Source organism: Acartia tonsa, chromosome 10, assembly GCF_053477335.1.
Source record: "Acartia tonsa isolate MP-2025a chromosome 10, ASM5347733v1, whole genome shotgun sequence".
NCBI classification, from domain to species: domain Eukaryota; kingdom Metazoa; phylum Arthropoda; class Copepoda; order Calanoida; family Acartiidae; genus Acartia; species Acartia tonsa.
In genome coordinates, this window is record NC_137269.1 from 17,767,202 (window position 1) to 17,784,019 (window position 16,818).

Here is a 16,818-nt window from a genome sequence, read left to right on the forward strand (position 1 = left end):
AAGGGTACTTTAGTTTTTATTCTATTATGTCAGCAATTAATTTGAATTCTTGGGTTGAAAAAATTTCACTGTTTTTATTATTGAATGAATGATATGTGACTAGATACAATAATAGTTATTTCTTTCATCGTATTATAAACGGCTTTCCGAGGATATAGAATGTACCATTATAAGATTAAAACCAGTTTTTTTAGACCCAAGGTGCCGAAGGCACGGGCTAAAAAACTGGTTTTAATGTTATGATTGTACATTTTTAAATTCGTAGAAAGCTGGATATAATACAATGCTAGACATAGTTTTTTTGTATGGATAAAACCGGTTCCTATCCACCGGGTTCGAATGAATACGAGAAAAACAAATTCCCGTCTGCTAAAAATTACTTTCCATTATCGCTTCGAAACCGATTAATATCCAGTGGATTAGAACCTGTTAGCAGTCATACTGAAACATTATGTATAGCATCGTATTATATCCAGTTTTCAACGAATATGATAATGTACAATTATAAAATTAAAAACAGTACCGAAGGCACGGACTAAAAAATTAATTTATATCCGCGGAAATCTGTTTAAAATACGATGCGATAAATGACTATTCTTAATTTAGATCTGCATACAGGTTAAAATATTCATGTGTAAGAAATGCATTGCCTGGATTATTTTCTAAATTGGATTTTATTCTCTTATGAATAAAATGTTATATAAAACTATTGCTTATATTCATCATTTAAGACAAGCATTCATAAAACAAAACAAGCAGTGGAAAAGAAATAGCGTACATGCCCCTAGAGGCTTCTAGGGGAACTTAAATAGAGTTATGTATTAACTATCTGCTTAATTTTTTTTAAATAAGGGTTCGAGATGGTTGAGGTACAATTCCCCAAATTTTTAAAAAGACCTTCCCGGGACTTATAAAAAGCTTAATATCACTTCAGCGGTCAGCGACATCTTTAGACACAGAGAAAGATAAACAGGCCGAAAAACTGTGTGCACAAAACTTGCGATAAATGTACTTGAAAGTGTAGTTATACTTTAGAATATATTTTATTTCGTCTCATATTTATTCTAGAAGTCTGTCTATCTGTACCGAAGGATTTCGCTAACCGCTAAACTGATATGGTTATCGTTTACCATGTAAATTCTCTGGTTCTGGAAAGGTTTATTACTATTTTGGGGAGGGTACCACCAACCTCCAAAAAAATCACCCTTAGAGAAAAATAGCCTCTCCCAAAAAACTTTTTTTTTAACTTTTTCTTTTTAAATCTAAAATTAAAAGTAAGGGAGGGTCGAGATCTCTAGGGGTGTAGTCGCTAGTACTTTGATATAGAAAAAAAAATATTTGATACTAAAAATTGATTTTATAATTACCTTTTTCCACAGTCTATTGAGCATAAGTGAATACAGAATTGTTATCAATATGAGGGGAAGAAGATACCCAAATACAAAGAATCCAATCTGAAACATACAAAAGAATTATTTAAATGTGAAAGTAAAAGAGTTAAAATATGTAGATTGTCTTCTCATAAGTTTGAGTGGTTCAGCGTAGCTTTCCTTTAATCAGTGTCTCTATATCACAACAATATGCGACGTCAGAACAAAAAGAACATTAAGGCACAAGGATCTGAAGGGATAACACAATGGTCATTTAGTTACTATACTTTTTTAATAATACACATTACTCTTCTTTATATAAAATAAAATCATTTCAGAAAAACTATGGAAACTGCTGATTTATACAACCAAATTTAGTTTAATTTTTTTTAAGGACTAATATAGTTTACAGTCCAATGTCCCCTCTCTCCCTGGCAAAGCATTACTATTGAATTATTTATATTGTTATGCATATATAGAAATTTCTTATTTTACAGGTTCATATAGTAAAGCTACTCTAATATTATAAAGAAAATGGTTATTGTGTAATGTGTATTTCTGGTATAAAACTACCACACTTTTATCCTATTATATAAAGTGGTAGGCTTTTTAATTGTCTGTAGCAAAGGATCTCGCTAACCGTTGAGCCGTTATGGTCCTCCTTTACAGTGAAGCTGCTCATAGGTTCCGGGATGGTTTAAGTCTATTTGTTTTTTTTATATATATATAAAAGTATAGGTATGGCTATTTTTCTACAAATCCATATTCCTTCGAATATAGAGCCCCTAGATGCTAGTTGCGCAACCGCTAGTGAATTATATAGTAATGGGCTCTAGGACAGGTGTCTTAACCATGACACTTTGGTTAAGTATGACTTCCGAATTCGCAGGAAGTTCTAGAGATCTTAGTCTTACGGACAAATCCCCCAACACCAGGAACCATCAAGTTTCAACAGCAGGTTTGAGTATAGATTTATTGATACAAACTATTTCAAAGTCCTGAAATTACAAAATCAATTAATACAAAATTCCAGTTTTTATAACCACGTAATATTATTTGCTTTTTAAAAATCTTTTTTTCTACGGTTAAGAATCTTTGGGTACTTTGGCTTTAAAGGAAAATTATTTGGTTTGATAGATCATTGTTAAATGCAAAAATAAAGGCACATAAAATTTACTAAAACATAATAATTGAATCATAATAAAGTTTCATGTGTAGCTGGCTAAAGCCTTTAAACTTAATAAATCCGTCCTATACGCCATTCAATTTAAATAAAATGAAGAAAATTCTACCTGAAGTTCTTATGGTTAAAGCACCTGGTATACTAGGGTTGTTCACGCACTATGAGACCAATGATAGGCCCGACTTTATTCTCCGAAATCTTCATCCACTCACATATCATTCAAAAGTAAAGAACGTGGAGACACCAAAACATAAACAACATTCCATGCCGCGTCTCTTTAGGAAAGGAAAGTCAAACAAAGACGACATTTTCGCTGAATTGGAATTGTGAATAAGGAAATTAATTTCGATCTTGATAAACACAAAGCTTCCTCGAAAAGAGGTTAAGACAACAGGGTTTTTCTGCGCCCTAATGAAATCATCATTAGAAAAAAAGTCCCCCACCCCTAGCTCTCCTAGCATTTTTTTTATTTCTTATAATGTCTCTAAATTGGAAGTGTGGGTTCAATGTCATCCCTCTCCTTAAAGTGCCACTAGAAGCGTCTAAGGTATGCAGCCGCTAGTGGTAATAAGAAATACGTTAAAAGAGTAACAAATAGTACATAGTGAGTAATATGAATATTGAAACTGACGCAAATCAGAAATTATTGTGAATCAAAATCAATTTTAAACTTTGTTTACATATCAACTACTCAACTTTATTGTGTTTTTGCAATTCAGCCAAAAATTATATTTTACTCATTAAAAAATAAAAGCTTGGGCGTCCTTGAGGTTTGAAATATATAAAATACTAGATAATAAAATTTCTAGTATGGCTTCGAAATCGATTAATATCCGAAGGTATAGAACCGGTTCTCAGCCATACTCCAAAATCATTTATAACATCGTATTACAGACAATTATCTACGAATATTAAAATAAAAAACATAGTATTAAATATTAATACCAGTTTTGTTGATACTCTAGAAGCTAACGAAGCGTTAAAAAAACTATTCTAACAATTAATTATACAATAACTATTTTAGAGATTTTAAGTTACACGCAGACAAACGTTTTATATAATTTTATCATATTTATTTATCTTGTATTTCCTGAGAAAGTAAATAATTTTACTGAAGCCTCAAGCGTTTACTTGTTACTTTCGTATCATGCCCATTACTGGACAGTATAAACGTGTACTTTTTAAAGTTAATTTTTTAGTTTCACTTAGACAACATTTGTTGAAGGAATTTGTAGTAAACTCTCAGGTTTTAGGCTATTTGCTGTGTGAAAGGGCAAGAAAGATGTGGCTAATCCCTGCAGAGCATTCTAGCTGAACTTTTCCTAAACTAACCACAAAAATCAGTATAAAATAAAATGTACTTTTTTGTATTAATTAAAGAATGATATTTTTTTTAGAATTGACTAAAAAAAGAACAATTATATTTCCGAAACAAAAAGTATAGATGACAGAAACCGAGTATTGGGGATTATAAAGTGTTATTTGTATTTTAGTGTTCGTTTAAATCTGAGATAAATTTAGTTTATGACAATATTGAATCTACCTTTAGTTTAAATATTTGAACGTTTGTACATTTATAAAAAAAAAGAGAAGCTTATCAAATCAGACAAACGGACAAACAAACATAAATGATAAAAAATAACTTCGAAATTAATAGTTAAAAACAACTGACCTAGCACTCGTCAGGTAAATCTATGACAATATTGCGTGAGTTAATAATGCTTAATATTGTCATACACATTCTGTTAATTTAGATCTGCTACGCTAATTGGAATGTATATAGTATAGAAATCATTTTCTGAAACTTAATACAAAAAAATCCATTAAGAGATACACCCAACTACTTTAACAGGCAGACTTCCATTAACTGCATAGAATAATTAGAAATTATTTTCTAATGCTTTTAGCCAACAAAAATTAAAATGACAAAGTATACATATAGACAGACAACTTACAAGCACACACCCTACCAATTTGATGAGGACAAAAAAGTGCAAAGAATCTAACGTATTCCAAATTTAAAATAAATAGAGTTTCCCCTTTTAAAAAGCAACAAAATCTGAAAATCTGATTAAAACCTTAATTCTGCATACATTTAATATTTGTCCATACGTCAATCCATCTTTATGCTTTGAAAGAAAATTCCTAAAATAATAAATCATATTTTGGACAGTTGTATTTTAGTTATTTCAAAATAATAATTCCTATAATAACTAGGATTGAGAAGCATAGCATCTCCTTAACTACGAATCCCAAACATATTGATTTATTTCTTTTTTAAAAAATTAACGTTTCCCTTTCTTTTTGATTTCTCTCCTTTTCTGTGGGATTAGCAGAAATTCATTTATCAAACAGAGAATAAAAGATATACTAGAATTAGGTGATGATATTTAAATGTGTAGTTTTGAAGTTTTAGAGGTACGACTCGTGCAAACTTATACCCTATTTCAATTACTTTTTTCGTTTAATGCACAAAAAATCCTATCATTTAAAGTAGTTAGTTTTTTTGTCTGAAGCTTAAGATTGAACTGATTGACATTTCTCTTATATAACTTTTTCCCGTCTATTTCTAGATTATTTAATGGAAAGGTTTAGAAACCGGATTAAGCCTTTGATGCAAATAAATTCTAAACTTTTTTCCTTTCAAACTTTACTTTCCTTTTTCAAAAAGAAGAGGACCAAATTATTTTTGAAAAACAAATTAGATAAACAAGAAAAGCAAAGGTTTTCTATTAGTAGGGTGTGTACCTCCGTCTTCACGTTTATACGTACAGATGGCTCCTATAGTTAATTTAGACATGTAAGAATTGTCCAATTGGTTTCAAACTTTGTAAGATGATTCCTGTTACAACTTAGTAGTAACTCTTTAAGCGTTACTAAATAGAAAATATGTTCATCTATCTAAAACATACTGAAAATTTTTGACAATAATTTATTATAATTTAATCACCAATTCATCTGATTTTTGGAACATTAATTCTTATGACAATAAGGTAAAATATTTTAAGCAAAGTATTTTATAAATAATTATAATTGAGTTCTGCATTTACTTAATTTATTAACTATGTTGTTTTGTCTTAATTAATGTTCTGCTTATAAAGTTCTAACACTCTACAAGTGTTAATTCTCGTTTGTCCTGCCGTCTGAATTTAGAGCTTTGCTTTTATGAATGTTTTCATCCTTGTTTAATTATTTTCCTCATATTTTTTAAAAAGAGTTTTGCTGTTTTGCTTGTATTTTGCATTTTAACGCAGACTTTCATTAGTATTACTCTCAGTATCAATTAACAAATAAATCTACATATTATTTTACTATCAAACATTATTATAAAGTCAAACTACTTTTAATTAGTTCCTTGTTCTTTAATAAAGACATACTTCCAGCTGGCTAAATAACGATATCCGCTATACCCCATTCACCCCCCTCTAATAAATGAACGAACTGACCAATAAATGAGGTAATATTAGCAACCTAAATAGACGACACATTTTCCCCTGCCAATATATCCACGTTTTTTTTATATCCATTACCGAATACAAACTACTCTAAATATATTTAAGCTAATAGCTAACTCAAACAAAAAAAGAGGAAAATATGAAAAAATGTAAAAAATTGTTATATTGGCATCCAATAATTTCCAACTCTGCTTTGGTTACGGATTATTTCGTAATATAACTTTACAATTAATGTATTTATAATCTAAAATATTCTTTTTTTATCTGGGATATGTTGTTTTTGAAGCCACAAAAATCAAAATATTACTTATCCCCCCTAAAAAAAAAAATTTTTTTATTTATTCAAAACAGGCTGCTTGCGGATTTGAGAGTATTCTATAAACCCCTCCCCCCCCCCTCCCCGGCAAAAAAGTTTTTAGATAGCGGGTTATTGCAGCTCATTGATCTAAACGTCCTTTTATAACTTGTTTTGTCTGTTAACAAATGGGAAACAATTTACCCCATATATTTTCTATCTAACTACGTTAATGCAAAGCAGTAGATTTTTTGCTAAATGTATCATGCAATTTTACTATTAAATTGTGACAAAATTATTATAACGGATCATGTCGTTTTAATGACATTGACTTTTATATTTTTACGTTTGATTAATATTTAGAGTTAAACCTAAATTAGAGCATTATAAAATCTATAAAAAAGGGTAAGTTTAAATGTTATAAATCTAGTTATTTTTTAAAAGAAAAGGCGAATACTTAAACAGTTCTAACAAAACTAAACTTTACAAAGTTGTAAAGCATTAAAAAATGAAAAATCAATAATTCAAATATTAATTTAAAAGTACATTAATTTACTATTCTTTGGTGTTCCCTTTACCCCTACATTTAATGCATATATAAAAGCATGAAAAAAGTAACAATGAAAATAACACATTTTTCTATATATTTTTCGTAATGTAGAAACTCAATTATCAATAGCATAGCCACTCAATAATTGTGTGTATACATGTCTGTCTGTCTCTCTATCTATAATGCTCTAATGGGGTATGATGGAACAAACTGAAACTGCATTTGTTAAAAGAAGTATGATAAAATACTTGTTTCAAATGCTTTAGCTAATAAATATACGATAATATATTCTATAAAAAAAGTAATATATTTTACGTTCAATTCTTATTGACCTAATTAGTAATTTTTTGAGGGTTTATCTTCATAAAATGTAATTAATTGAAGCATCTCATTGTTGATTGATCTTTTTTTCTTTGGTCGACAAAATAACATTGAGACTATACTATTTAGTTGAATTTATAGTCTAATTGAAGAGGAATTTACTTTATTCTTATAGGAAAAAAATATTTATGTTATATTGTTTATCTAAAACAGTAAAAAAAAGATAAAGGCAAAAACTAAAAATTCGATCATTAATAAGATACTACGTTTGTTATTGAGCTTTTTAAACATATTCATATTAGGCCAAATTTCTAAAACTATATACATATACAGGGCGTTTAAAAAAAACTGCGTTTTCCGGTTTTGGGAAACAACCAGTAGGAGTATGAAAAATCCTTACAAATTGCAATATTTCTCGTTTCTCTTGGTTGAACAAACTTTAGGTGACTAACTCTTTATTGTATTTTAGATTATAACATAAAAATTAAAATACTTTTTATCCCAAGAAGTTATCTTTAAAAACAAAAAAGTTACAGCAGTTTGTTTTATTTACTTAAAAGTGCAACCTAGCTTAAATGTTGATGTATGCACTTGAGATTTATGGTTTGACCGTAAATATAAAACATTTGATCCGTATTTGAAGGGGGGAGGGGTGGATTATAAATGTCCGTTAAGTAGTTTCAGTTCAATTAGATGCCAAAAGTGGGCGGAGATTTTAAAGTTTGACCGTAATTGTCTATGATAAAAAAATGCGTTTTATGTTTCAGTAAACCTGTAAATAAGTTGAATAAAAATTGAAATGAAAATAAAATAAGTTTGTTTATCATTTTAGACAGATAGGAATAGTATTTTTTTTATAAAACAATATAAAAAGCCTTAAAAACTGACCGAAAAAATTATCATTCATGCTTTTTAGAATTAATCAACTCTAAAATGCGCCGTTGTTTTTAGAGTAATCAATAAACACCTTTTATAAAATTAATCCATTTTTTTATAGAGAATAAGAATATATAATTATTTTTTTCATACTCCTACTGGTTGTTTCCCAAAACCGGAAAACGCAGTTTTTTTTTAAACGCCCTGTATATATATAAACATTATCGGTTTTCACTTACATAGACTTTGCTACTATCGGACAGACTGACGTTTGTACCGTCAGACATCGTTCCACTTTGTATTATAGTAAGTAAATAATTTTATGCTACTATGTAAAAACACGTAATAAAGTATTTTCTTTATCTTTTTTACTCATCCTCATATTGATCCAAGTAATTAACAAAACAGAGAAACTGCCAATACTAGGAGCAAGGACATTCTATGGCTAGCTGATATCCGTCAGTCTGTCCGTATCGGATACATGTCATCTTAATTTTGGCATTCTAGAATTGTTCGTTCGCTTATTAACGCAGGTATAGAATATTCATGAAAACAAAATGAAAAGATATCATTGCCAATAATTCATAACGTCTTTAAATTGTTCTGTAGCCAATATTCTGAATTAATATTTTAATGGTTGTTGTCAATTGGTTTTAAAAGCGTGGTATCTCAACAGCAACGTCTTAAAAACTTCCAACAGATTACATACATATTATTATTTATCATCCAAATTTTATACCCTTACCAAACCAAAAAGCTTACTTTATACGTTTGTTTTGTCTTTAATTTTGCTTGTCTGGTCTGATATTAAAATTAAAATGTATGATTTAAAATAGGATTTGAATATGTCAGTTAGTACCTGGAAGTTTAGTTGGTTCCAGGCCACGTCACCAATTCCTGGCAGTGTTGAGTTCTCCAGGAATACACACATGGCCACTGAACTGTTAGTAGCTGGATCCTGATAGATAGATAGATAGATAAATAGATATAGATAGATAGATAAATAGATATAGATAGATAGATAGATAGATGATTGGATTACAGACAACAAAAACACACCAAAAGCAGATGATTCACTTTGAATAAGACAAATACAAAAACAGACTGACCAAAAGACAGATAGATAGATAACTAGATGTAAAGTACATATATTTTAATGTTTATTTGATTTTGGAGAAATGAAGTCAAACAATTTTCTTGTCTGAGCTTGGAATGAAAAATTAATGTATTAAACCTTTTACACCCACTTTCATTTCAATTTTATTATTTCACAAAGGATAGAGGAGAATTTGAAATATAATTAGATCTCAGGTATAATCCCATCTATAGTTTTGTTTCAACTCCAATCTTTCAACTTTCCGTATTTTGGCGCTACTGTGCTTGAATTTGTCTCAATTATTTCTATTTTTTTATCTGTATGTGAGTTTTTGTATAGAAAAAAAACTCGAAAACAGCACGACAGGAAATATTTTTATCCATTTTAGGGAATGTTACTCTCCCAATCGTGCCTTCAAAAAAACTTTATTACACCAATATCTTATATTTATCATTTTACACCTATGTTGTAGTATTTTCATCATTTTTTTATGGGGGGTCTTCTTTTATTATAATTATTTTACTCAATTTTATAAGCCTATTTAACAAAAATTCCAATTCAGTTTTTGTTTTTAATTCTATCTATCTATCTATGCATGAAAACTATTTCTCTCCCTTTTCTCTGTTTACCACTGAGAAAATACATTAATCATCCAAAATCTTTTTCACATTTATGTTTCTCACCTCTTAACAAGCCAATATAAACAACTTTTTATATGAAATCTTATTTTTAAACGAAGGTTTTCTACATTTACACAACTATTAGATTTTAACGTTGCTTAAGTGTGTAACTCACGTCGTGCTTAAATACAATCTTTAACATTTCATTAATATAAAAAGTATTTATCCATTAATACTCCAAAGACACCATTAATTTTTAAAAGCTTTTATGGGTGTTGTCATCCTTGTTTTTGAATTCTTTGGTATTAAAAAAAAGTAAGCTTGGTTATTCTCATCAACATTGCTAGTTTTTTTAAATCATTTTTATTACCTAGTATATTTTATTTTATCCTTTTAAAAAAAATTTATCTTTTTACCACTCATTTAAAAACAAGAAATAAAGCATCCATAAAAAGATTGGATAATCCTAAGATTGTAATATTTTTGACCGTCTGTTTGCCAGGCAAATAATATTATTATTCTGATAATCTTTATAGGGGTCTTATAATTTTTATGGTCTTTTTCTGGAGAAGCTAAATAATCCAACAAAAGATTTTAAATGTAAAGTAGAACACTTTGGAAAAGCAATTACTGAGATATTTGCATTCGGACAGACAGATAGACACATGGACAAACAAGTTCTTAGATAAACAAACATTTCCCAGGAGAAAACTTTTAAAGAGGTTACGCATTTATCTCAATACTAAAACGCAGACATTAACTGTTTTTGACAGAATCTATTAAAAGAAAAGTAGCAAAAGGAATCTAAATTTATTTCATTCACTCACAAGTAATTTATCAAATGAAAATAAAAGCATTTGCAACCTTATATTAGATGCGTAGATGTTATACAGGCAATATACATAATCTTATCTTAAAAAGTTGTTATTTTGTTAAGATCTACTTAAGCTCTCTATTTTAGGAAAGCTTTTTTTAGGCTATTTTGTTTTAAAGTTATGTCTTGCGATGGTTTTAAGCCCCTTAATGCATGCTTTAGGTTCCGTAACTCGGAATGTCACAAGATTTAATTGCAGAAGGATTGTCAGGTTTTGACTTTCTCCCTTTTTTTTTGGGGGGGGGGGGGAGTGTAAAACTTAAATTAAGGTGTATCAAATTTAAAAATCTGTAGGTAACTGCAGGGAGCTAGAAATATATTTGCGAACAAAAAGGGGATGGGAGTTGTTTGCATGAGAGAGGGGAGTTCGCTGTGGTCCAAAAATTGATTTGAGAGGTTATACCTAAAAATGCACTAAAAAGATTTGATTACTTAAATCTCTGATGATATCACCTTTTCAAGAGTCTCTTTAAAAACTAGCAAAAAAAATAGTAACAGCAAAGAATTGTGTAGAAACTCCATAAGTAAAAAGCAAATATTTGGGGTTCTATTCTTCAATCGGTTAGGTACTCTAGAACCCTTCAAACAGCCTAAAATCTTACAAGAATAGTATAAAAATACTAATAAAGTCTAATTTTAATAATGAGAATAACATCTAATCAAATACTAGCGCCTACGCCCCTATAGGCCTTAATTGGTACTTTGCCCCCCCCCCCCCCTATTTTCAATCTTAGTTTAAAAAGAATTGACTGTAACAAATAAACTATCGTCATTTTCTGACAGTTTATATAATTCTGTTGATGAAATAAAATGTAATCTAATTTCTTGTACACATCTTGAATCTTTAATAAAAACTGATATCTTTAAAAATGCATCTTAGAAGCTACTGTACAACCCTTAGTTAGAGAAAAGCAGCTATACATTAAACATATAAAGTGTTAATCTGCTTGTATTTAAGTTGAAATGTGTCTAAGCACATATATATAACCTGCGGCCTTAGCAAAATTGATAGAATGCCTGCTTGCTGTCCGTGAGGTGCGTGCTCCAGTCTGAACCACAAAGCGTCATACTAGAGATACCACGTAGTTATGGTCGGAAGAATCCCTTAGCCCATAAACACATGCAACTCATTACCATGCAGGATGAAAGTCGTTAAATCAAAGAGTTGGTTGTTATTGTGGATGTTATTCAACATAGTATCCAGTTGTAATATCGAGTATCGGTTCCCGAAGGTAAAATCGAAGGAGAATCCCGCCCTAACGAGGTAATTAACATATAAAGAAACTTACTGGAAAATGTTTAAGCCCGTGTATAGAGAGGATAGGAGCACATCCAATAGTGAACACTAGCCACAGTATTATCATCAACCTTACAGCTTTCTCCTCAGTTCTAGATAGATAGATATATACATACATCCAATAGTGAACACAAGCCATAGTATTATCATCAACCTTACAGCTTTCTCCTCAGTTCTTGATATATAGATATAGAATAGATATATACATATATATACATTAAATAGATATAGTATAGATAGGTAATTTGGATATGAAGATAAATTCTTAAATCAATAGAAAGATTAAAGAATATACATTTAAATGGTTAGTTAGAACCTCTAGACAAAGGTCCTGTAATCTAAAGGGTTCCAGGACAAACGCAGGAGTCCCAAACGTCGGAGTGGATAAACGCAAGAGTGTTAAAATATTAATTTAATTAAGTATTTCTATACAGGTTAGGTTAGGTTAAATTATGAACATACAAATGAGCCCCCCACGGGGTTAAAACCTATAGGATAGTTTAAAATAGGTTACGTTAGGTTAATTTTTCACTTCGACGTTTGTCCACTCCGACGTTTGCGACACCTGCGTTTGTCCTAGGACCATCTAAGGGTTTGTTTTCTTGCAGCATATTGTCAACATTATAAATTTCAATTTAAAAGTACAATGTAATTGTAAAATTTAAAAAAAAATTTTAAGCTAATGTTTTTAATGGTAGATAATAAATAATGTATATAAATTAACTTTTAAAATAGATTACCTTAGAGATAATGATTGAACTGGGAAGACAACAGCCAGAAATCTAAATAAAATTTGAGTTGATTTACTTATCCATAAACGTAAACATACAGTTTTTTATGATAAGAATGCAAGGTAAACAAATAAAAATTTACAACAGTTTTGAATATAATAGATGAAACTAGGTGTAGCAATTTATTATTTTTACAATTGTAAGTTGTTGGAACATTTTTCTACCTTAATCCTTATACTAAAGTAACAGGATGTATGTGTGTGTGTATGTGTGTTTGTACCGAAGGATCTCGCTAACCGCTGAACCGATCGGGTTCTCCTTAACAGGGTAGCTTCTCATAGGTCCCGGGAAGGTTTATAACTATTTTCTTGGGGGGTGGGACACCCCAAACCCCCCCAAAAAATAAAAATCCCCCCCCCCCCGAAAAAATTCTTTAAAAAAATTTTTTTAAACCAAAATTTAAAATGAGGAAGGGCCTACCCCCCCCCCCCCAAAAAAAAAAAAAAAAATCTCATCCTCAAGTGCCCCTTGAGGCCTCTAGGGGCGTAGCCGTTAGTCCTTAATATAAAAATAACAGAATGTCTTGTGTTTGTACTAAAGGATCTCACTAACCACTGGACCGATATGGTTCTCCTTTACAATGTATCATCGCATAGGTCAAAGGAAGGTTGATATATATTTTAGGGGAGAGAAAAAAAAAAGGTTAATACGTTCAATATTTGAAATCGTTGAATAAAAAAACCATGATGGTTAGAATATCTTTGAAAAAATATTTAGTATTTTTAATACTAAAGGTGCTTTTCTAAGATACTATAATTTGATAAAGCGTCGCTTGTAAAGATTTTGTCATCCTTGTTTAAGCAAAATTAATGATCAACGTACTTTCATAGGAATGCAGCAAAATTTAAAAGATGTAAAACATGCAGTTGTAAATAAACTAGAATTTTAAACTTGCTACGTGAACAAAATATGTAATATAAATTATTCCTTCTGCAGATCACCATTAGTGGTTGAAACGGTTTGACACTCATCTTAAAGAACCAACTAATTAAAATTTAATAAAAGTTCACAGTTATTGAGCCGACGAATAAGAAAACGTTAATATAAAACTTTGAGTACTAGTGTAATAAGCAGCCCAATGTCCCCTCCCTCCCTGTCATTTCACACAATACACTATCAATAATGGGGGAAGTAAAAGGCGGGATATTTTGACAAAAATCAAAAGGAGTGAGGGGAAATGGGAGAGATTTTAATAAAACACAATTGAGAAGAGTACAATATAGGACATAACAACAGACCAAATATATATACAGGGTAGCATCACGTCTTAAATTATTACCTGTCAAGAGCCATACAGACCAGAGTGTACACAGACACAAAGTATTACCTGTCAAGAGCCATACAGACCAGTGAGTACACAGACACAAAGTATTACCTGTCAAGAGCCATACAGACCAGAGTGTACACAGACACAAAGTATTACCTGTCAAGAGCCATACAGACCAGAGTGTACACAGACACAAAGTATTACCTGTCAAGAGCCATACAGACCAGTGTGTACACATACACAAAGTATTACCTGTCAAGAGCCATACAGACCAGTGTGTACACATACACAAAGTATTACCTGTCAAGAGCCATACAGACCAGTGTGTACACAGACACAAAGTATTACCTGTCAAGAGCCATACAGACCAGTGTGTACACAGACACAAAGTATTACCTGTCAAGAGCCATACAGACCAGAGTGTACACAGACACAAAGTATTACCTGTCAAGCGCCATACAGACCAGTGTGTACACAGACACAAAGTATTACCTGTCAAGAGCCATACAGACCAGAGTGTACACAGACACAAAGTATTACCTGTCAAGAGCCATACAGACCAGTGTGTACACAGACACAAAGTATTACCTGTCAAGAGCCATACAGACCAGTGTGTACACAGACACAAAGTATTACCTGTCAAGAGCCATACAGACCAGTGTGTACACAGACACAAAGTATTACCTGTCAAGAGCCATACAGACCAGTGTGTACACAGACACAAAGTATTACCTGTCAAGAGCCATACAGACCAGTGTGTACACAGACACAAAGAAGTTTAGGTAGATAAGAAACTGGTCCAGTTTACACCATACATTTCCAAAGGGCCATGCTGAATTCATTTTAAAACTTATTTTTCTGTTCCATAATTTGCATAATCAATCCAGAGCAGGTTTGATGCTATTTGGCGGAGGGGTCCGTCATTGCGTTCCCCTCTCCTCAGAGTCTGAAATGGCTAAAAAAAACAACCCCCCCCCCCAAAAAAAAAAAAATAGAAGCAACTTGTTCTTTATGAAGCAATCGCGTAAATAGATGTGCTGAAAATGGATTGCCTATTTCTTTACTAATTTCCAAAGTTGTACAGCAGATAACCCAATTATTGCAAACGCTATTTTCAGTTACTCCGGTCAAAGGGAAAAGCGATATAATTTATAAACGATTTATACATTATACATTCAAAATTCTAATTTTTCAAATTTTTATTTTCTTTTTTGGAAGTTTGAAGCTTTTTTAGCTAGTAGCAAATATTTAGATAGGACGCGGAAGCTAGGTACACTTTCGGAATTTAAATTTCAGTACATCCGTAAATAGTTTCAATATATTTTTTGAAAATATATACTAACGAAGTATATTTGTTTCTCTTGTAGCTTCCAAATTTAAAAAATCTAATGTCACTTTTAACACATTTTTGAACTTTATTTTGCATATCAATAGAATTTTGTTTATTTTCATTTTCCGTAAGAAGTATAATATAACAAAATGGAGTTACATAGAATGATTAACACCTTAATACTTTAAAATTTAACTAGTTATATTTTCTTCTGGTGATTTAAATGTGCGTAATTTTAAAGTCTTATTTCCAAGATCAACTAAATCAAATTTTACTTAAAATCTCAATAACTGTTAGACAAAGTCATGCTCTGCTCATGTTTGGTTGTTTAAAGTACCAGTGTCCAGACTTTTAAACCATTAATTTGATTTAAAAATGAAGTAGTTAATCGTCTATTTTCTTATTCTTTAAGATCCTCTATAAAATTAAAACTTTGATATCAAAGATATGATAATAATCTACATTGTTTGGTATCAATGATGCTTGTTAGGAAAAAAATGGATATTAACCTCCTTGTTATAGTAATATACATATAGTAAACAATAAGTTAGGGGAAATATTTTCAATGTCAGACATTAGTTTGTTTATGTATATAAAGGAATTATGGGATTAACAACAAAAAATGGGGAAATCCAGCATATTTGGTCCACGTCAAATTTCAGCCCTCCCTTAAATATAATTCGAAGATATTTAAGTAAAACAAAAATACAATAGTCTTTGTTTGTTAAGCATTCAAAAAGATAAAATTCATTAATAGATTCTGAAGCTTTTAAGATCATTTCTGATGTATTACTGATACACAATTGTAAATGGAGTACTAAAATATCTCTATGAATTTTTTTTAACCATAAAAATTAAATCCCCCTTTGCTTCCTGTATTGTATACTAGCGGTTATTCAAAAAGCATTTAGGGTTTTTATTCATTTCAATCACGAGCAGCAAAAAATATCCTCCAAAATTTTTAGTTTCGATATAAAACCACCCCAGAACATATGTAAAGCCACTCCAAAATATTCGATCTCAATCGGTTCAATGGTTAGCGAGATCTTAACGGACGGACATAACATACCTTACTCCTTTATATAATTGTTAATTAATAATAATTTTCAAATAAATTGAAGGAGGTTTTCTTTTAATTTTCATGGATTCTTGATAAAAAGTGAAAACGTCATTGTTTATAATGTTTACATTATTTTTTTTCTGGATAAAACCTGAGCAGTAACACGCCCTTGTCATGTAACAAACTTTTATTTGTTATTTTATTAAATATTCTTTAAAATAGTGGATATATTTTCATATAATCAATTCTATTAAATAAAGTAGCAAGGTTTTTTTTATCTGTAGCTTAAGATTTTAATAACTACTGAACCGATTGAGTTTTCCCTTTTATGGAAGTTCCTTATGGAATGTCCCTAAATGTTTTTAGGCTAATCTTATATCTAAGTTTGTTTTTTAACTATTTTTTCTACTTTACTTACTCCTTCTAATACATA

The 16,818-nt window shown here is 30.5% G+C and overlaps 1 protein-coding gene across 1 annotated transcript in view; it reads right to left on the bottom strand.

Moving 5' to 3' along the window:
* The window catches only part of LOC145330460 (allatostatin-A receptor-like), a 44,391-nt gene that overhangs the window by 863 nt on the left and 26,710 nt on the right, over positions 1 to 16,818 (bottom strand). The window contains exons 6-10 of the mRNA XM_080175093.1: positions 14,728 to 14,827; positions 12,678 to 12,719; positions 11,930 to 12,029; positions 8,910 to 9,008; positions 1,368 to 1,454 (exon numbers count right to left, since the gene is read on the bottom strand). Coding sequence (XP_080031219.1) covers positions 1,368 to 1,454; positions 8,910 to 9,008; positions 11,930 to 12,029; positions 12,678 to 12,719; positions 14,728 to 14,827 — 428 coding nt within the window. The remainder of the gene's footprint in view (positions 1 to 1,367; positions 1,455 to 8,909; positions 9,009 to 11,929; positions 12,030 to 12,677; positions 12,720 to 14,727; positions 14,828 to 16,818) is intronic.